Here is a 20,894-nt window from a genome sequence, read left to right as displayed (position 1 = left end):
ACAAAATTGTTCAAAAATTAATAAAAACAAAAGGTTGCTTCTTGAAAGGACTGATAAAATTGACAAACCTCTAGCAAGATTGTAAACTTAGATAAAATGGACCACTTCTTTTAAAAACATGAACTACCACAATTTCCCCAATCCGCAACAATTTTGAGTAGATCTGTAAGAATTAAGTTTAATTCTTCAGTTGTAGATGGTTTTCACTGCAGAATTAAGCTCAGAAAGATTTGTTCTTATCATTAACCATTAGTTCAACATCACTAGCCAACATGAAAAGATATCACTAGCTAAATATAAGACCAAAGTTAGGTAGCTTCATACATCTTTTAGAATTGCTAGAATAAAACATAATGGCAGTAACAAATGCTGATGAAGATGAGCAGAACTGAATCTCTCATCCATCACTGGTATAAATGTAAAAGGGGGCAGCGCCTCTGGAAACTTTTGACAGTTTCTTAGAAAGCTTAACGATCACTATGCATCGATACAGCAGAGCCAATATACAAAAACCTGCAAGCAATTATTCATATTGGCTTTACTGTAACAGCCAAAAGGTTCAAACTACTAATATGTCCCTCTGAAAATGAACGATTAAACAATCTATACCCTGCTATGCTTCTCAGCACTAAAAAGAAAAATACTATTGACATAGGCAAAATTTAGATGGTTCCTAGGGGTACTATGGAGATTTAAAAAAGCATAAAAATATCTGATTTTATTTATATAAAATTTTCAAAATGGCACAACTGTAGGAATGGAAAGCAGATCGATGGTTGCCACCAATTAGAGATGGAGGGGGAAGAGGAGTAGGTGCAAAGTATGCCGTGAGTGAGCCCGGGGTGGTGATGGAATGCTTCTGTGTCCTGATTGCCAGGGTCATCACACAAATCTGCACGCCATCAGTGATACACATTATACTCTACACAACCCTTTTCCCCAAGCATACAACTTTTATATTTGAAATTTCTGCCATTTATTTTTACCACTACGCTGAAGTTTCTAATGAAAGTGGCAGACCCTTCTCCAAACACGTCACTTCTGCTGTGCAGCTGAGAATCAGGTAAGAGGTGTGCTAGCTGGCCGACTAGCAAGCACTGCGCTTTAATTAGGACTAACACACATCACTTGGGAGTGGGCAGAGTCGTCAGTCATGAGCAAAAGCAAGGCCCAGACAGGTGAGAGAACTCTGCAGGGAAGCAAATGTTGGAAAGCTGAGAGATCAGCTGGGAACTCAGTACTCCTAACACTTAATTCACTGCTCTTAGCATTAAATGCATTTATTTCCTTAGAGCCAACTAATACCAGTAAATTCCAATACTTCAACTAACTCTAATGCATTCAAAGGCTATCTTGTAAATATATTTTAAATAGGTCCAATATTATCAGGTGTACTAACATCCCTACTAACCTTGACTATAAGTATCTTAGGACCTTACTATAATAGTAAGAATGCCAGTAATTAGCGTGCTACTTATCCCAGTGCGTGGCTTTAAGGAGCTGGGTACACCAGCAGAAACACACCTGCTTAACTGGGCTCTTCCATGGGAAGCGGATGACCTCACCTTTTCAAATTTTCCGCCATGTTTTTCCTGTTGGCTGTCTTTTACTGAACTTCTGTGACTACAAATAAGATATCTGTATTAGCTTCATTGCTTTATGCTAATGAAAAGGAAATACAAGATGGAAATGTACACAAATACTCTATAATTTTCATGCATCCAAATGATGCATTTTCCTGACACAGGAGGACAAGTTCCAGCTTCACCTGCCATTCGGAGATGTCCCTTTTGCTCTTCAAGCATGGCCATGAATTTTATCAATTCTGGTCTAGTGCGTGTTTGTACTAGAAACTGGCCTTCACAGGCTGGCCCTGCTGTGGGAGTCCTTCATCACAGGCCTTCTATTCTAAAGGTACTTAGCTTCCCGGATGATAGCGATCTTCTTATCTCCCACAGCCAACATTGGGACAGGACTCACATTGAGTTTTCCAGGCATTCCCAGGTTTAGGCAGCCCTGAGCACATACTGGGCTCTCATTCAATACTTGTTGATGAAATGCATCATTTAAAGAATACGTACACAGACAAAGCAGAATTTTAAAACGCAAGTCCCAGTTAACAGTCACAATGCATTTTTCATTGGCACACTGACTCTTTCAAATAGAGTCAAAAAGGTGAAACCCAGACACCCTCCCTCCCCTAGCCAGAATAAATGAGAACCAGGGAAGCACGAGCATCTCCCTTTCCCACAACTCTGTGGGTTTACCTTCACCGGGCTGGTGCTGTGGCACAGCAGGCTAAGCCGGTGCTTGAAACGCCAGCATTCAACACAGGATGGCCAGTTCCAGCCCCAGCTGCTCTGCTGTCCAACCTGCTCCTGGCTGATTCCCCTTGGAGAGCAACAGAACTACCGGGCCCTTGCCATGCATGTGGAAGACCTGGATGAAGAGCCTGGCCCCTGGCTTTGGCCTGGCTCAGCCCTGGCCACTCTGGCCATTCGGAGAGTGAACCAGTGGGTGGAAAAGCTCTCTATCTCTGTTTCTCTCTGCCACTTTGCCTTTCAAATAAAGAAAATAAATCTTTAAAGAAAACAAAACAACCACAATCACCCTGTGGTTTCCAGAACCCCTGTAGGTGACAGTCCCTGTGTGACCTATCAGGAGCCAGTTCTTAATCCAATCATGTAACAAAGCAACGTTAAAGAGGTTAAAACTGCTGAGATATTTGCTAAATGTAATTAAGTGTTTTACCTCCATATTTAGGTGGCACTGGACTTACGTTTTATTTGCCACCGATTTATAGAGGATCCCAAATAGAACTAGTTTTGCACATATCATAGATGCACCAAACCAATGTTCCCTTTAAATAAGACCATTAATATTTTTGAGACTCAGCCTTTTTAATACTGTGAATGTACTTCAAAAGTTTCATGCAAAAAATCCTATGCCAAAGTTTTGAAATCTACGTTTAAGAGAGATCTCAAAAGCATTCCTAGAAAATTATGTATGGATTTCAAATATTGCTTATACATACAAAAAACTTATCTTTTAATCCCATTTCCCCACAAGAGTTTGAAGTTTCAGAAAGCCCATCACAGCTGTCTACATACGATTTGAAATCAAGGGTTGTCTTCCAGTTTAAGCTTGGCTCTAATCTCCTGGTCATTTGATTTTTCACAAAATTAATTTGGTTCTTCTCCAGTGTACTCTTTCCTGAACCAGATGCAGTTTTATGGAAGGTGGCTGTTTCTTCCTTCTTAAGAGCCTTATCATGCTGATCTTTTTCCATTTGTTGTTGTTCTTTAAATTTGGTTGCCTTCACAAAGAAAAAGTTACGAAAATTTTTTACAATGGTACCACTTCTGAATTATCCATTGCTACCTAAAGATTAACACTGGTGATAAACTCAGGAAACAAAGTCTCAGACACATCTAACTTCTATTGTTTATGACAAAGATGCACAAGGTCACCTTCAAGGTCAAGGACTCCGTTGGGGTTAAACAGACAATAGGAGAAGCTTTTCAGTGTTTCTCAATTCATACCTCTGTGGCAGCATGCACAGATACAATAGCAGGGTTTAGCCTATTAATCCCTCACCACCCCTAGAAAAAATTAAACTCAAACCTTAAATTAACTGAGACATATCATATTCAAGTTACTTAAACCAAAGATAAAGGTAACATTTAAAAAAAAAAAAAATTTACTTGAAAGACAGAGTCATGGGACATAAGCAGGGAGCTGGATCCAAGGAGGAGCAGCTGGGACTGGAACCGGTGCCCATATGGGATGCTGGCACTGTAGGCCAGGACTTTAACCCACCGGGCCATAACAACAGCCCTAAAGGTAACATATTACATAAAGCGGAAGAAACATTAAGAATTTCAAGAGTCTTCATGTGAAAGCATGCTGGAAAATAAAGAAAATAATCTTTTTTAAAAAGATTTATTTATTTATTTGAAAGGCAGAGTTAGAGAGAGAGAGAGAGAGAGAGAGAGAGAGAGAGATCTTCCATTTCCTAGTTCACTCCTCAAATAGCTGCAATGGCCAGAGTTGTGCCGATCTGAAGCCAGGAGCCAGAAGTGGAGTAGCCAGGTCAAACAGGTGCCCATGTGGGATGCTGGCACTGCAAGTGCCGGCTTTACCTGCTACACTACAGTGCCGGCTGCAGAAAATAATATCTTTAAAGTAGTGGAGGGCTGGCTTTGTGGTGTAGCAGTGTAAAGCTGCCGCCTGCAGTGCCAGCATCCCATATACCCAGTTTGAGTCCCGGCTGGGCAGCTCCACTTCTGATCCAGCTCTCTGCTATGGCCTGGGAAAGCAGTAGAAGATGGCCCAACTCCTTGGGCCCCTGCACCCATAAGGGAGACCTGGAAGAAGCTCCTGACTCCTGGCTTCATATTGGCTCAGCCTCAGCCATTGTGGCCATCTGGGGAGTGAAGCAGCAGATGGAAGACCCTCTCTTTCTCTCTGCCTCTCTGTAGCTCTGCCTTTCAAATAAATAAATATTTAAAAAAGAACAGTGAGTGGAATAATGTGTCAAAAATTTATACTTTGTTAAGTAAAAAAATCTTTGAAAAATGAAGGCAAGATAAAGAAATGAATATACATATGAATAAAATTAATGAATGTAGATGTGAATAATAAATGAGGATGGCTATGAATAAAATGGAACCATTACTTAGAAGCTCATTTAATTCAAAAGGGGGCAAAAATGTGTACAACGAATAGAATTAGGAAGACAGTACATTTAAATCAAACTATATTAGTAGTTATATCAAATGAAAATTGTTGAAAAACTTCAATTAGGGGACGGCCCTGTGGTTGTAGCGGGTACAGCTGCTGCCTGCAGTGCCAGCACCCCATATGGGTGCCAGTTCAAGTCCCGGCTGCTCCACTTCCCATCCAGCTCTCTGCTGTGGTCTGGGAAAGCAGTAGAAGATGGCCCAGATGCTTGGGCCCCTGCTCCCGTGTGGGAGACCCAGAAGAAGCTCCTGGCTCCTGGCTTCGGATCAACACAGCTCTGGCCATTGCGGCCAGTTGGGGAGTGAACCAGTGGATGGAAGACCTCTCTCTCTCTCTCTCTCTGTCTCTCTCTGTCTCTCCTTCTGTGTAACACTGACTTTCAAATAAAATAATAAATAAATCTCTAAAAAAACATACAATTAGATTAAAAAAGGAAAACTCTGTTACTTTTGGTCAAAATAAATCACTTTATATATAAAGACAAAGCACATTAAAAATAAAGGCTAGAGAAAAATTGCTCATGTAAATAATAAAAAGCAGGAGTAGCTATATTAAAGTCAGATGAAATAAGATTCCCAAACAGGTAATATTATCAGAGATAAAGACAGATGCACATAAGGATGAAGAATTAACCGGTGTAAGTTCTAAATGAGTACTGACCAAACAACAGAACTTCAAAGAACATGAAGCAAACACAGGAAAACAAGAAAAAATAGGTAAATGCACAACTATCAGACTTCAAAACTCTTCTCAGTCATCAATAAAATGAGCAAGTAAAACAATAACAACAACAAGAAGAAGGATATGGGCGACTCGAGCACCACCATCAACCAACTCGACATAATCAACGCTTGCAGGATATGCCCCCCAACAGAGCAGAACACACAGACTTCCCAAATGCATAAGGAAAAATTCGCCAAAAGACACCATATGCTGGGCCATAAAATTAATCTCAACAAATTTAAGAGAAGAAAAATCATAAAAAACATCTTTTCATAATACATTGCAATGGAATTAGAAATCACTAAAATAAAGATGTCTGAAGAAATCCTCAAATATATTGATTTGGATAAAAATACCACATATCAAAATCTATGGGACATTGTTTATGATGTGTTTATACAGAAATGTAAAACTTAGTACAAAAAATAAAGGTTTTAAATCATTGATCTAAGCTTCCAACTTAAAAAATTTTTAAAAAGTGTAAATTAAACCTAAAGAAAGCAAAACTAGGAAAATTATTAAGAGCAGAAATAAACCTGAAAGCAGACAAATTATAGAGAAAATCAATGAAATAATTATCTGGTTCTTTGAAAAGATCAATAAAATTGACACATTTCTATTCACAATGATCAAGAAAAAAACAGACCAATATTAGGAATGAAAGAGGAGACACCACAACAGATCATCTAGACATTAAAGGATAATAATGGAATATTGTACTTGTGATGCACATAAATTAGATAAGCTACACAATATGTACAAATTAATTGGAAAACACAAACATTCAAATCTCAAGAAAATAAATCTGAATAGTTCCATATCTATGAAAGAAACTAAATTACCACTTTATAAACCTCCTAACAAAGAAAGTTCCAGGTACAGATGAGTTCTCTGGTAAATTCTAGCAAATAGTTAAGACAGGAGTAACAGTCATTCTACCAAAGATTTCTAGAAAGAAGAAAGTAATGAGTATTTCTCAGCTCATTTTATGAGGCCACATTACCCAGATAATAAAATGATTCAAACATTAAAACATGACTATTAACTCATATCCTTCATGAATACAGACATAAAAAATGTTCAGAAAAATGTTATCAAATTATACCCAGCGATATATAAACAGGGTAAGACATCTAAGAAGGATTTACCCCAGAACTCAACAGGAGATCAATACCTGAAAATCTATTTCATCATCAAATCAACAGAATATAAAGAAGAAAAAGCATACCATCATCTCAAGACAAGCAATACAAGTGTGATTGCCTGATAGGGTCACTTTCGGTGGTTTAAGTGCAGGCTTCATTGGAAATATACAACAAAGTCCTCTCCCCTCCCAGTGAGGGTGGGTCAGCAGCACCTACTGGGGAGACCTCTGCCCAGTGGTAACGAATCCTCTCCCAACAGGGTTGTGGATCAGTTGTAAGCAGAGACCCTGAACTTTGACCCTCACCTTGAAGTATCCCCAGACCTATCCCAGTGAGGTGTCAGAGAAGGTCTGCTAAAGGAAAATATTTTAATAAAACCCGGAGTGTCATCAGAACCCAGAGATAACAGCTTGCATAAGAAAGGACAAGGAACAGATGCTTATAACAAAATAAAATAGGTGTTGTAATATTCTAACATTTTAGAGCAGTCATCATAAAATGCATCAATGAATAATTATTACTACATAATAATAAAATTCCATAAGGCTGACTGAGGAACATTCTTCTTCTTTTTTTTTTAATTTATTTCACAGGCAGAGTTACAGACAGTGAGAGAGAGAGAGACAGAGAAAGGTCCTCCCTCTGCTGGCTCACCCCCCAAATGGCCGCCACGGCCGGAGCTGCGCCAATCTGAAGCCAGGAGCCAGGTGCTTCCTCCTGGTCTCCCATGTGGGTGCAGGAGCCCAAACACCCAGGCCATCCTCCACTGCCTTCCCAGGCCACAGCAGAGAGCTGGACTGGAAGAGGAACAACCAGGACTAGAACTGGCATCCATATGCGATGCCGGCACCACAGGTGCAGGATTAACCAAGTGAGCCATGGTACTGGCCCCGGAAAATTCTTTTTTTAAAAAAGGTATATTTATTTATTGAAAATGCAGAGTGACAAAGAGGGGGAGAGGCAGAGAGAAAGAGATCTTCCCTCCACTGGTTCACTCCACAAATGGCCAGTCCCTAAATGGTTGGGACTGGGCCAAGCAAAAGCCCGGAGCCAGGAATTCCAACCGGGTCTCTCAAGTAGGTGACAGAAACCAAAGTATTTGGACCATTTTCCACTGCTTTCCAGGTGCATTAGCAGGGAGCTGGGTACACAGTGGAGCAGGCAGGATGCCAGCAATGCAGGCAACAACTGAAAGCCACTGTGCACAGAACAGGTTCCAGAAGGAACATTTCTGCAAGCAGTGAGAAACAGTTCTTTGTAAGGGAAAAACAAAATAACTGCAGATTTCTCATAGAAGCCAGAGGACTTGGGAAAACTTTTAAGTTTTGAAAGTAAACAATTATCAAATCAGAATACTATATCCTATGAAAATATTCTTCAGAAGTGAAGGGGAAATCAAAACATTGTCAGGTGAAGAAAAATGAAATAAATTTGTCTCCAAAAACTTACCTAAAAGGACGGCTAACAGAAGTTATAAAAAAGAAAGATTATGATAAATTAAAGATAAAAGCAACATCAAAAAGGAAGAAAAGAACAATGGAAAGAGTACAGTATAGGCAAATACGAAAGACTTTCTTTCTCGAGTTTTCTCAATATTTGATGGTGAAAGCAAAATTTATAACACTTAAATAGTTATCAATGTATATAGAGAGAACAAAGACAATTATAAATGAGACATTGTGAAACAGACTTAGAGAGAGACAAAGTTTTATACTTCACTCAACTGGTAAAATGTCAAACCAACAGATTATACTTTTCATATATAAAATATAATACCTACATCAATCACTAAAGCTATATCAACCACTACAAAATGCAAAAAGATATTTTCAAAACACTAGGGATTAATTAAAATGGATTACTAAAAATTATCTAAGGAACATATATAAACAGGAGAAAACAGAAAAATGAAAACATAGGGAACAAACAGAAAACAAACCAAAATCGGCAGATTTCACCACTAATATATCAATAATTAAACAAAAACAATTTAAACACATCAATAGACACATCAATAACTCAGAGTAGATTTGAAAAAGGACCCAACTCTATACTATCTATAAGTAACTCACTTCAAATACAACATTTGATTATATAACAATAATAGCTAGAAATGCTCCTTGTGAGAACCAAGAGATTAAAAAAAAACCATATCCCATCACTGAATATGAATTCTCTGAATTAGAGAATCTTTTGAAAAATTCTGAATATTTTTAGTGTGTGATACCTTATTCTATATACTCTGAGTAAAATGTTATTAATAACTGAAATCTTCAAAATTCCTTTAAATGACAATATGACTAGATTAAATTAAATGCATCATAATTTTCTAAAGTAGGGGAATTTACTCTTGTAAATGAAACCCTGGGTAAACAGAAGAAATAACAAATATCAAAGTGAAGTAAAAAAGAAAAATAGAGAAAAACCAATTAAATCAAAAGCTAGTTGAAAAAATGTAGAAAATTGATAGCGCTCTAGTCAGATGGATCAAGACCAAATAATACACAAATGGCCAATATTAAGAATGAGAGCAATAATGTAGGCAACAAATCCCATATATATTAAAAGGCTAATAATAATACTATCAACATGTTTATGCCAATAAATCCTACAACTCAGATGAAATGGACAAATTCCTTAAGAGACAATCTACCAAAGCTCCCTCAGGAAGACATAGATGTGGACAGGTGTTTGTCCTACCAATTAAGATGTTGGACAAGAAGTCTACATCCTATACAGGAGTGCCAGGTTTGATTCCAACTTCCTAACAGTGCCAACCCGGGGAGGCAGCTGGGAGTGTCTGTCTCGAATGCCTGGGTCCTGGACTGAGTCATCAGCTCTAGATTTTGCTCCAGCCCAGTCCTGGCTGTTGAGGGCATTTAGGGGGTGGGCCAGTAGATGAGAACCCTGTCTGTCTGCCTGCCTGCCTGTTTCTCTCTACTTCTTGAATAAAAAAAAATGAAGGAAGGAAGGAAGGAAGGGAGGGAGGGAGGGAGGGAGGAAGAGAGAGAGAGAGAGAGAGAAACTGCATAGCTCTGTAGCTATCAAAGAAATTTAATTTATAGTTAAAACTTTCACATAAATACCATTTAGGGACTTAGGGCGCCAGCACTGTGGCATAGTGGGCTAAGCCTCCATCTGTGTTGCCGGCATCCCATATGGGCACCAGTTCATGTCTAGGCTGCTCCTCTTCTGATTCAGCTCTCTGCTAATGGCCTGAGAAAGAAGTGGAAGATGGCCCAATGAATGGGCCCCTGCAACCAGGTGGTAGACCCAGAAGTAGTTCCCAGCTTCAGACTTTGCATTGGCCCAGCTCTGGCCTTTGCAGCTCTTTCAGGAGTGAAGCAACAATGCAAGATCTCTCTCTCTCTCTCTCTCTCTCTCTCTCTCTCTCTCTCTGCAACTCTGCCCCTCAAATAAATAAAATCTCAAAAAAAAAAAAAATCACTTAAGCCCAAGATGGCTACTGGTGAATTCTACCAAATATTTTTTATAAAGATTTTATTTATTTGAGAGGTAGAGTTACAGACAGTGAGAGGTAGAGACAGAGAGAGAGATCTTCCGTCCATTGGTTCACCCCCCAGATGGCCGCAACAGCTGGAGCTGTGCTGATCCGAAGCCAGAAGCCAGGTGCCTCTTTCAGGTCTCCCAAGTGGGTGCAGGGGCCCAAGCACTTGCACCATCTTCTACTGCCTTTCCAGGTCATAGCAGAGAGCTGGATCGGAAGAGGAGAGCTGGGACTAGACCTGGTGCCCATATGGGATGTTGGAGCTGCAAGGCGGAGGATTAACCTACTGTGCTACGGCGCCAGCCCCTACCAAATATTTAATATAGAAATAATGCCAATACTATGAAACTCTTTCAGAAAATCTAAGAGGAGACAATCTCCCAAAATCATTTTATAAAGTCAGTTTTACTTTCATAAAAAATCGAAGACATTAAAGAAAACTTTTGGTTGAATACTGTAATCAATACACAATTCTTCTTAAGTGCTGAAACTTAACTGAAAAGTGATCGCTGTTAAATATAAGAGTGGGAATAAGAGAGGGAAGAGATGTGCAATTCGGGACATGCTCAAGCTGACTTACCTCAAACGGTAGAGTTAGAAACATACCAGGGGATTCCAATTCAATCCCATCAAGGTGGCATGTACCAATGCCATCTCACTAGTCCCAGTGATCAATTTTTGTTCACAATTGATCATAATGATAGGACTAAGAGCCAAAGGGATCACATAAACAAGAATAGTGTCTGCAAATACTAGCTGATAGAATCAAAAAGGGAGAGAATGATCCAACATGGGAAGTGAGATACACAGCAGACCCATAGAATGGCAGATGTCCTAAACAGCACTCTGGCCTCAGAATCAGCCCTTAAGGCATGTGGATCTGGCTGAAAAGCCCAAGAGAGTATTTCAGGCATGGAAAGCCAAGACACTCTGGCAAAACAAAACAAAACAACACACCTAAATGAAAGATCTCCGCGAATGAGATCCTAGTGGAAAGAACAGGTCATCAAAGAAGGAGGTACCTTTCTCTGAAGGGAGGAGAGAACTTCCACTTTGACCATGGCCTTGTCTGAATATGATCAGAGTCAGTGAACTCAGGGGGCTTCCATAGCCTTGGCAGCTCATGACAAGAGCCTAGGGTGATTACTGATGCCATAAACAAGAGTGTCAATTTGTTAAGTCAACAACAGGAGTCACTGTGCACTTACTCCTCATGTAGGATCTTTGTCCTTAGTGTTCTGTACATTGAGATTTAATGCTATAACGAGTACTCAAACAGTATTTTTCACTTTATGTTTCTGTGTGGGAGCAAACTGTTGAAATCTTTACTTAATGTATGCTAAACTTATCTGCTGTATATAAAGAGAATCAAAAATGAATCTTGATGTGAATGGAAGGGGAGAGGGAGTGGGAAAGGGGATGGTTGCGGGTGGGAGGGACATTATGGGGGGAAGCTATTGTAATCCATAAGCTGTACTTTGGAAGTTTATATTCATTAAATAAAAGTTAAAAAAAATCCACAGGAAAAAAAAAGAAACAGAATAAAAAAAAAAACTATACACCAATAACCTCATCAATATAGATGTTAAATGCTATAACAAAATTCTAGTAAATTAAATCCAATAATACAAAAAAATTGATAATATGAACAAGTGGGGAATATCCCAGAAATGTAAGGATGGTTTATTTTTTGAAATATCAATCAATGCAATTCATCTCATCAATGAGCTAAAAAAAAATAACACATGATTATTTCTACAGGCACAACAGAAACAAATTGATCAAGTCCAGCATCCACTCCTAATTAAAGTTCTCAACAAATCAGAATAGAGGCGAACTTTCTCAACCATGAGGATGGCCAACAGTATACCTAATGTGACACTGGAGACTTTTCCTTTAAGATCAGGAAAAAGAGACAATTTTTATTAAATATTTTTACTAGAGGTTCCAACTAGTGCATTAAAAAAAATAGGGGGCCAGCAATGTGGCGTAGCAGGTAAAGCTGCCACCTGCAGTGCCAGCATTCCATATGGGCCCCCGATGCTCTACTTCCAGTCCAGCTCTCTGCTGTGGCCTGGGAAAGCAGTAGACGATGGCCCAAGTGCTTGGGCCCCTGCACCCACGCGGGAGACCTGGAAGAAGCTCCTGGCTCCTGGCTTCAATCAGCGCAGCTCTGGCCATTGCAGCCATCTAGGGAGTGAACCAGCAGATGAAAAACCTCTCTGTCTCTCTCTCTCCCTCTCTGCCTCCCCTTCTCTATCTGTGTAACTCTTTCAAGTAAATATATGAATCTTAAAAAAAAAAAAAAAGGAAATAAAAGGCACTGAGAAGGGAAAGGAAGAAGTAACTGATCATTATTCACAGTCAATATAATAATCTATGTAGAAAACCCTCCGGAATCCACAAACAAGATACTAGAAGTAATAAGTGGGTTTAGTAAGGTTTCAGGATATAAAATCAATATATAAAAAGCAAATGTATTTTATGTAGTTGCAACAATCAATCAGAAGTGGAACATTTAAAACTACTTGTAATAATTGTCCCTAAATATAAAACACTTACAGTTATGTTTCACAATTGCTTCATAAAACCTGTATATTGAAAGCTACAAAATATCACTGACAGAAATTAAGTACAGTTATCGTCTCTTATCCATGTGAGACATGTTCCTAGATTCCTAGGAGATACCTTTTATGTAATACTAAATATACTATTTATCCTATATATACATTTCTATTACCAAATTTTATTTTATTTATAAATTAGGCACAGTAAGAGATTCACAATAATAAAATAACAACAAAATATAACAATTATCAAAATATACTATAATAAAAGTTACATGAATGTGGTTTCTCTATAAAAATATCTTACAGTACTTTCACATTTTCACTGGAGGAAGCACTTTAAAACTTCTTTGGCATATTTGGATTGCTGGCATCACTACTCCTGTGCTTTGGGGCCACTATTAAGTAAACTAAGGGTCACATGAACGTAAGCATTGTGATTCACACAATCTGATAATTGACATGGCCACTAAGTGACTAACAGGTAGGTAGCACATACAGTGTGAAGTCTGCAAAATCATTTGGTCAGGCTCTGCAAAGACAACCTCAGGCAGGACCAGAAATTCAAAACGTCTGTAGTAGACTAATTTTTAAGTAGATAATTTTGTATGGCTTTGAATTATTTAAATATTCAAATGGACCTTGGCAGGAAAAAGTTTCCCTACTCCGACTCTATACAAGGGGTGACTCATGTCCTGGGCGGGATGGAGGCAGACGGTGTGGAATTATCATGCTATTCAGAACCTATGAATTGTGTATCACTGGGATATTCTTTTTAATATTTTTAACCACCATTGACTAGGCATAAGTGAAACAACAGAAAGCAAACTTGCAGATAAGAAGGAACCACTGTGACAGCCATACTATGTTCATGGATTGAAAAACTCAATACTGTTAGATGTTTATTTTCCCAAATTCACCTACAGATTCAACACAACCTGAATCATAATTTCTTCACTTTTTTTTAAGGAATTGACAGGGTAACTCTAAAATTCTTATGGATGTGCAAGAGACCTAGAATAGCCAAAGATCTTTTACAAAGAAGAGCACATTGGAGGATTTACACTATCTGGCTTCATGACTTGCTGTAATGCTATAGTAATCAAGACAGTGTAGTACTGTTGTAAAAATAAATATGACATCAATAAACAGAAGGGAATGTCTAGAAATATACTACACACATGAACAACTAAATTTTGTCAAAGATATAAAGATAATTCAGTGGAGAAATTATAGTTTTATGAAAATGGTGCTGGAACAACTAGATGTGTATACAAAAGAAAAAAACTTTGACTCATCTATCCAAATTAAACTAAAAGAGATCATGGGCTAAGTGTAATACATAAAATTTTAAAAATTCTAGAAGAAAATAGTCAAGAAAAAATCTTTGCCAAATGTGGAGTCTGGCAGAATTTCACTAGATAAAATACAAACAAAAATTAATATGTTGGACAATTACTCTTTGAAAGACATTGGTTGGAGAATGAAAAGACAAGCCAAAAACTAGGAAAAAATATTTGTAGACCATATACCTGACAGAACTAATATCTGACATAAACTAATAACATATAGACTCTGGTTATTTAATAAGTAACTAGGGGCTGGCACTGTGGCACAGCAGGTTAAGCTGCCACTTGCAATGCTGGCATTACACATTGCAGGGCTGATGTGAGCCCCCACTCCTCTGTTTCTGACCCAGCACTCTGTTAATGTACCTGGGAAAGCAATGGGAGATGGCCCAAGTGCTTGGGCCCCCGGCTCCCCTGTGGGAGACAAGGATGGAGTTCCTGGCTAATGATGCCAGCCTGGTCTAGATTTGGCTGTTGTAGCCATCCAGGGGAGTAAACCAGTGGATGGAAGATCTCTCTCTCTCTCTCTGCCTCTCTGTAACTCTACCTTTAAAATAAATAAATAAATCTTTAAAAAAATAAAGTCATAGGCAAAACTAACCTACCATGATAGATATCAGAACAGTGGTTGCCCATGGAAGAGAAAAATTAAATGAAATTGGTTATGGAGGCCTTTTCTGGTGAGTGATGATGATGTTTTATAACTTGATTGAGGTATTGCACAAATATTGTCAAAAATCATTAAATCACACACTTAAGATGTGTACTGTCACTGTATTTAAATGTTATCTCAATTAAAAATTTTAAAAATACAGGCGGTGTGGATTCCAAGAAGGCTGGATAGGGAAAAGACTTGCTGATTTTGACCAGGGCAAGAAAGCAGAAGAAAAGTGGAGGAAGTGCATTCCCAGGGGGCGGGCTGGAGAGAAGTGGAAATTCTACAAAAGGAAAGTGCAGATGTGCAGCAGGGAGAGAGGACACCACCCAGGATTCCGCAGCTGGGGACTGGAGGAGATGCCGGATTCTGAGAGTGAGGTGAGAGCAGACTGTGGCAACCTGTGCCGCTGGTGACTGCGCCTGAGGGAGAGCCTGGGGACCACACAGACTATGAGTCTGGCAGAAAGCCCTAGCCAAGGGCAGGGTACCCACCTATTCACATTTATTTTCTCCCCATCTCCACACAAGGGTACCTGGCAACAGGCAGGGAGAAGGCGCCACCCTGACACCAGCAGAGGCTTTGGCAGCTCTCGCATGTGCATGGTAGCCACAGATGTCGAGTCTGGCTTGGAGGGTTACAGAGGGCTGGACACACACCTAGGACTGTGAGTGCTCCCATCCTCTCAACCCATCACAGGCTCCGGGACGCAAACTGCCAGGTGGAGCACCCACAGGCAGCTGGTCTGGGGACTTCTCTGCTCTTTCCATGGACGGGGCAGCCCTGTGGGGCAGAGAGCAGATCCTCTGCACTGACTGTGGGAATCCTGTGACTACGTGATAGGGCATGGGATATGCAAACACATGGAGACTGAACAATATGCTCATGAATGAACAGTGGGTCACAGAGAAATCAAATGGAAATAAAACATTTCTGGAAACGAATGAAGATGAAAATACAACATAAAAATCTATGTGGTACAGCAGAAGTAGTGCTGAGGAAAGTTTACAGCAATTAGTGCCTACATCAAGAAATTGGAAGGGCATCAAATAAGTGAGCTACAAATGTATCTCAAGGACCTAGAAAAACAACAACAACAACAAGCCAAACCCAAAATTAGTACAAGGAAAGAAATAATTAAAATTAGAGAAAAAGGGGCCGGTGCTGTGGTGCATTCGGTTAAAGCCCTGGCCTGAAACACCAGCATCCCATATGGACGCCGGTTCTAGTCCCGGCTGCTCCACGTCTGATCCAGCTCTCTGCTCTGGCCTGGAAGAACAGCAGAAGAAGGCCCAAGTCCTTGGGTCCCTGCACCCACGTGGAAGACCTGGAAGAAGCTTCTGGCTCCTGGCTTCGGATAGGCGCAGTTCTGGCCATTGTGGCCATCTGGGGAGTGAAGACCTCTCTCTCTCTCTCTCTCTGTCCCTACCTCTCTCTGTCCCTACCTCTCTCTGTAACTCTGTCTTTCAAATAAATAAAATAAATCTTTAAGAAAAATTAGAGAAAAATAAACAAAATTGAAATGAAAAATACAAAAGATTAATGAAATGAAAAACTGGTTTTTTGAAAATAACAAACAAAATTGGTATACCATTGGCCCAACTAATCAATAAAAATGAAAAGACCCAAATTAGTAAAATCAGAGATGGAAGAGGAAATGTAATAAAGGATACCACATAAATAAAAAGAATCATCAAGAATTACCACAAAGAGCTGTATGCCAAACAATTGGAAAACCTAGAAGAAATGCATAGATTCCTAGACACAGACAATCTGCCAAAATTGAGCCCTGAAGACACTGAAAATCTGAACAGAGCAATAACCAAGCTGGAGATTGAGTCAATAATAAAGACTCTCCCAACAAAGCAAATTCCAGGACCAGATGGCTTCACTGCTGATTTGTACCAACTTTTAAATAGCTAATTCCAGTTCTTCTCAAACTATTCAAAACAATGGAAAGGGAGGGAATCCTCCCAAACTCCTTCTGTGAAGCCAGCATCACCTTAATTCTTTTTTTTTTTTTTTTTGACAGGCAGAGTGGACAGTGAGAGAGAGAGAGACAGAGAGAAAGGTTCACCCTCCAATGGCCGCTGTGGCCGACGCATCATGCTGATCCAAAGCCAGGAGCCAGGTGCTTCTCCTGGTCTCCCATGCGGGTGCAGGGCCCAAGCACTTGGGCCATCCTCCCAAGGCAGAGGATTAGCCTAGTGAGCCACAGCGCCGGCCACACCTTAATTCTTAAACCAGAAAAAAATACAATAGAGAAAGAAAACTGTAGACCAATTTCTCTGATGAACATGCAGACATAAAAATCCTCAAAAAAATAGTAGCTAATCGAATCCAACAACACATCAGAAAGATCCTTCAACCCAGACCAAATGGGATTTATTCCTGGTATGCAGGGATGGTTCAAAATATGCAAATAAATAAATGTGATATATTACATTAACGAACTGAAGAATAAGAACCATAAGATTATTACAAAAGATGTAGAGAAATCATTTAATAAGATACAACATACTGTCATGATAAAAGCCTTAAGCAAATTGGGTGTAGAAGGAACATCCCTCAGCACAATCAAGGCAATACATGACAAACTCACAGGCAAGCATCAAATTGAATGGGGAAATAATGGAAGCATTTCCACTAAGATCTGGAACCAGAAGAGGGTGTCCACTCTCACCATTGCTATTCAATATAATCCTGGAAGTTTTAGCCAGCGCCATTAGGCGTGGAAAGGAGAATGCAAATTAGAAAGGAGGAAGTAAAACTCACTCTGTTCACAAATGGACATTGTCTTCTATGTAGAAAATTCTAATGAATACACACACACACACACACAAAGTATTAATAAACTCGGTGAATTTGCAGAATATAATCTTGAATGTACCATTCAAAATCAGTTGCATTCCTACATACTCTCAGTGAGCAATAAAATATGAAATTAAGGAAATAATTCCATCTATAGTAGCAACAAAAAGAATACTTAATAAAGGTAAAGGGAGAGCAAGACCTTTACACTGAAAAGTGCAAATTATTGTTGGAAGAAATTAAAGACCCAAACAAATAGAAAGGTATCCTATATTCATAGGTTGGAAGATTTAATATTATTAAAATAATAATACTATATAAAGTAATCTAAAGATTCAATGAAATCATTCTGAAAATCCCAATGGCATTTTTTAGCAGAAATGGTAAAACCAAGTCTAAAATTCAAAATTCTAAATATTAAGTGTCAAAGAATTCTAAACTGCCAAAACAGTCTTGAAAAACAAGAAGTTCGAGGACTCACACTTCCCAGTTCCAATCCACTGCAAAGCTACAGTACTTCTGTAAGTGTGATACTAGCAAAAGACATTCAGCACAATGGAACAAACCTTTCCATCTATGGCCACTGATTTTCAAAAAGGATGTCAAGACGATTCAATGGGGAAAAACAGCCGCCTCTTCAACAAGTGGTGCAGGATATCTACATGCCAAAGAATGAACCAGAAGCCTTGCCTTACATCATTTTCGAAAATGAACTCAAAATGAATCAGACTAAATTAAAGGGGTAAAACTATAAAATCTTAGAAGAAGACATTTTCATGACCTTGGATTTGGCAATAGTTTCTTAACCATGAAATCAAAAGCAGAGGCAACAAAAGAAAAAAAAATGGACTTCAAGAGTGAAGAGATGATCCACAAAATACAAGAAGATATTTGTAAATCTTCTACCTGACAAGAGATTAATAACCAGAATATGTAAAAATTCCAATAGCTCAACAACAAAAAGATAATCTAGTTTTTAAAAATGTGCAAAGAAGATATAAAATAGTAATCTCATGAGAGTATGTTAAACATCATTGATCATTAGATACCTAAAAATCAAAACCACAACAGGATACCACCTTAAACTTATAATGATATCCATAATTAAGCAGCAACAACCACAAATACTAATTATTGGCAAGGATGAGGAGAAAACTTGCACATTGTTGGAGAGAATGTAAAATGGTGCAACCACTGTGGAAAACAGTTTAGTGGTTCCTCCAAAAATTAAGCATAGAATTATCATATGATGTAGCAATTCCACTACTAGGTAAATACCCCTAAAAATTGAAAACAGGAACTCAAACAGATTCTTTTACACCAATATTCATAGCAGTACTGTTCACATTAGCTAAAAGATTGACACAACCCCGGTGTCCATCAGTAGATGAGTGGATAAATAAAATGTGGCATATACATAAGTAAGATATTATTCAGGCATAAAAAGGAATGGAGTTCTGAAACATGTTACAAAATGGAAAACACGCCGTTAAATAAAGCAGGCCAGGTGCAAAAGGACAAACATTATGATTCCACTGATGTAAAGCAGAGTTTACCAGGGGATTGGGGGAGTAGAAGTGGGGAGCTACTGTCTGATGGGTGCAGAGTTTTATTTAGTGTGAAGTGATGAGAAAGATTTGGATACTGACAGTAACAATGCCCAACACTGTGAATGTAATTAACTTCACTGAATTATACACTTAAAAATAGCTAAAATGGCCAATTATATATTTTATGTGTGTATATCACCAAGATAAAAACCAACATAAAAGTAAAACTGAGATGCAGGAATCAGGTGACCAAACAAGCAGGAAACAAAAGAACTCGCAGACAGACAGAGGAAGGAGTTTCAGGATGGGAGCAGCGGAGCCTGACAGAAGGGTGCCCTCCAGAAGTGGCGGGGCTGGCCAGACAATGGCTACGCTCTCCTAAGTTAAACCTATGGGCTGGAGAAGCAGCCTGGAGCACACTGTCTCCTTAGCACACCCTACATATCTTGCATCTCCTTTCCTTTCCGCCTTCAGCTTCAAACAGAATCTTTTTTTTTTTTTTTTTTGACAGGCAGAGTTAGACAGTGAGAGAGAGAGACAGAGAGAAAGCTCTTCCTTTTCTGTTGGTTCACCCGCTAAATGGCCGCTACGGCTGGCGCGCTGCACCGAACCGAAGCCAAGAGCCAGGTGCTTCTCCTGGTCTCCCATGCGGGTGCAGGGCCCAAGCACTTGGGCCATCCTCCACTGCACTCCCTGGCCACAGCAGAGAGCTGACCTGGAAGAGGGGCAACCGGGACAGAATCCGGTGCCCCAACCGGGACTAGAACCCGGTGTGCCGGTGCTGCGGCTCAGTAGGCTAATCCTCTGCCTGCGCAGTATCTTAACTTCAGAAAATATTACATTGACTAGTTTCTGTGTCCAGCACTATTTCAGAAACATGGAATACACAAAAATTATGTAGTTCTCGTGAATATGCAATTGACCCTCATTGTAACATCCTGTAAGACCACAATCACAGGAGGAACAGAAAGGATGGAAGTCATTAGACATCTAGGCTTCCTTAACAGGACTGAATCTTCTGTTGTTAGATTTTAATTCAGGGCCGGCGCCGTGGCTCACTAGGCTAATCCTCCACCTGCAGCACCGGCACACCGGGTTCTAGTCCCGGTTGGGGCACCGGATTCTGTCCTGGTTGCTCCTCTTCCAGTCCAGCTCTCTGCTGTGGCCCGGGAGGGCAGTGGAGGATGGCCCAAGTGCTTGGACCCTGCACCCGCATGGGAGACCAGAAGCACCTGGCTCCTGGCTTCGGATCAGCGCAGCGTGCCGGCTGCAGCGGCCACTGGGGGGTGAACCAACAGAAGGAAGACCTTTCTCTCTCTCTCTCTCTCACTGTCCACTCTGCCTGTCAAAAAAATAAATTAATTAATTAAAAAGATTTTAATTCAAAAGGGAAGATGAAAAAGTCCTATGTAGAAAGCATTTTTAGAATTACACCTACAATCTAAAAAGACAATCAGAAACATTTTAAAGTGAAATATTTACGATATTTATTCTCCACTATACTGTAGAAAATGCTGTGATAACTAAAAGCAGGTTTAAAAATAGGCAGTTTTCTTATGCAATTTTCTATGAGAAAGCTGCGGTTGAGTAACACAATGTTACAAGAGTTCAAAAGAGACTTAAAACTTACATGTTTAGACATATTTTCTGAAAATATTACTGATTTTTCTCTTAAAAATGTGACAATGTCCTTGTAAATTGCACTTTTTCTCTCATAATTAATTTCATCTCCAGCATCTGTTTTGCCCTTTGGGAGAAAAATGTTGTGTGATTAATAGCAAGAAGATCACATCAGAATCTAGGTACACACACCGCTTTTTTCTCTGAACAGAACTCAGGCGGC

The 20,894-nt window shown here is 39.5% G+C and overlaps 1 protein-coding gene across 11 annotated transcripts in view; it reads right to left on the bottom strand.

Moving 5' to 3' along the window:
- LOC100356534 (outer dynein arm-docking complex subunit 2) overlaps window positions 1-20,894 on the bottom strand; it is a 69,044-nt gene that overhangs the window by 41,002 nt on the left and 7,148 nt on the right. For 5 of the 11 annotated variants that reach the window (XM_089327393.1, XM_051834405.3, XM_089327391.1 and 2 more), the window contains 3 exons: window positions 20,682-20,798; window positions 3,111-3,316; window positions 1,525-1,623 (listed from right to left, as the gene is read on the bottom strand). The exons of 1 other annotated variant lie outside the window; for it this stretch is intronic. In XM_089327393.1, coding sequence (XP_089183519.1) covers window positions 1,525-1,623; window positions 3,111-3,316; window positions 20,682-20,798 — 422 coding nt within the window. Of the gene's footprint in view, window positions 1-986; window positions 1,120-1,524; window positions 1,624-3,110; window positions 3,317-20,681; window positions 20,799-20,894 lie in introns of those variants that run through there. 5 more of the 11 variants (XM_051834412.3, XM_089327392.1, XM_089327390.1 and 2 more) reach the window with 4 other exon arrangements.

Source organism: Oryctolagus cuniculus, chromosome 2 (assembly GCF_051225735.1).
Source record: "Oryctolagus cuniculus isolate XC-2025 breed Fujian yellow rabbit chromosome 2, ASM5122573v1, whole genome shotgun sequence".
In the NCBI taxonomy this organism is placed as follows: Eukaryota; Metazoa; Chordata; class Mammalia; order Lagomorpha; family Leporidae; genus Oryctolagus; species Oryctolagus cuniculus.
Note: the sequence above shows the minus strand (reverse complement) of the source record. Positions and strands in the feature narration are given on the sequence as shown.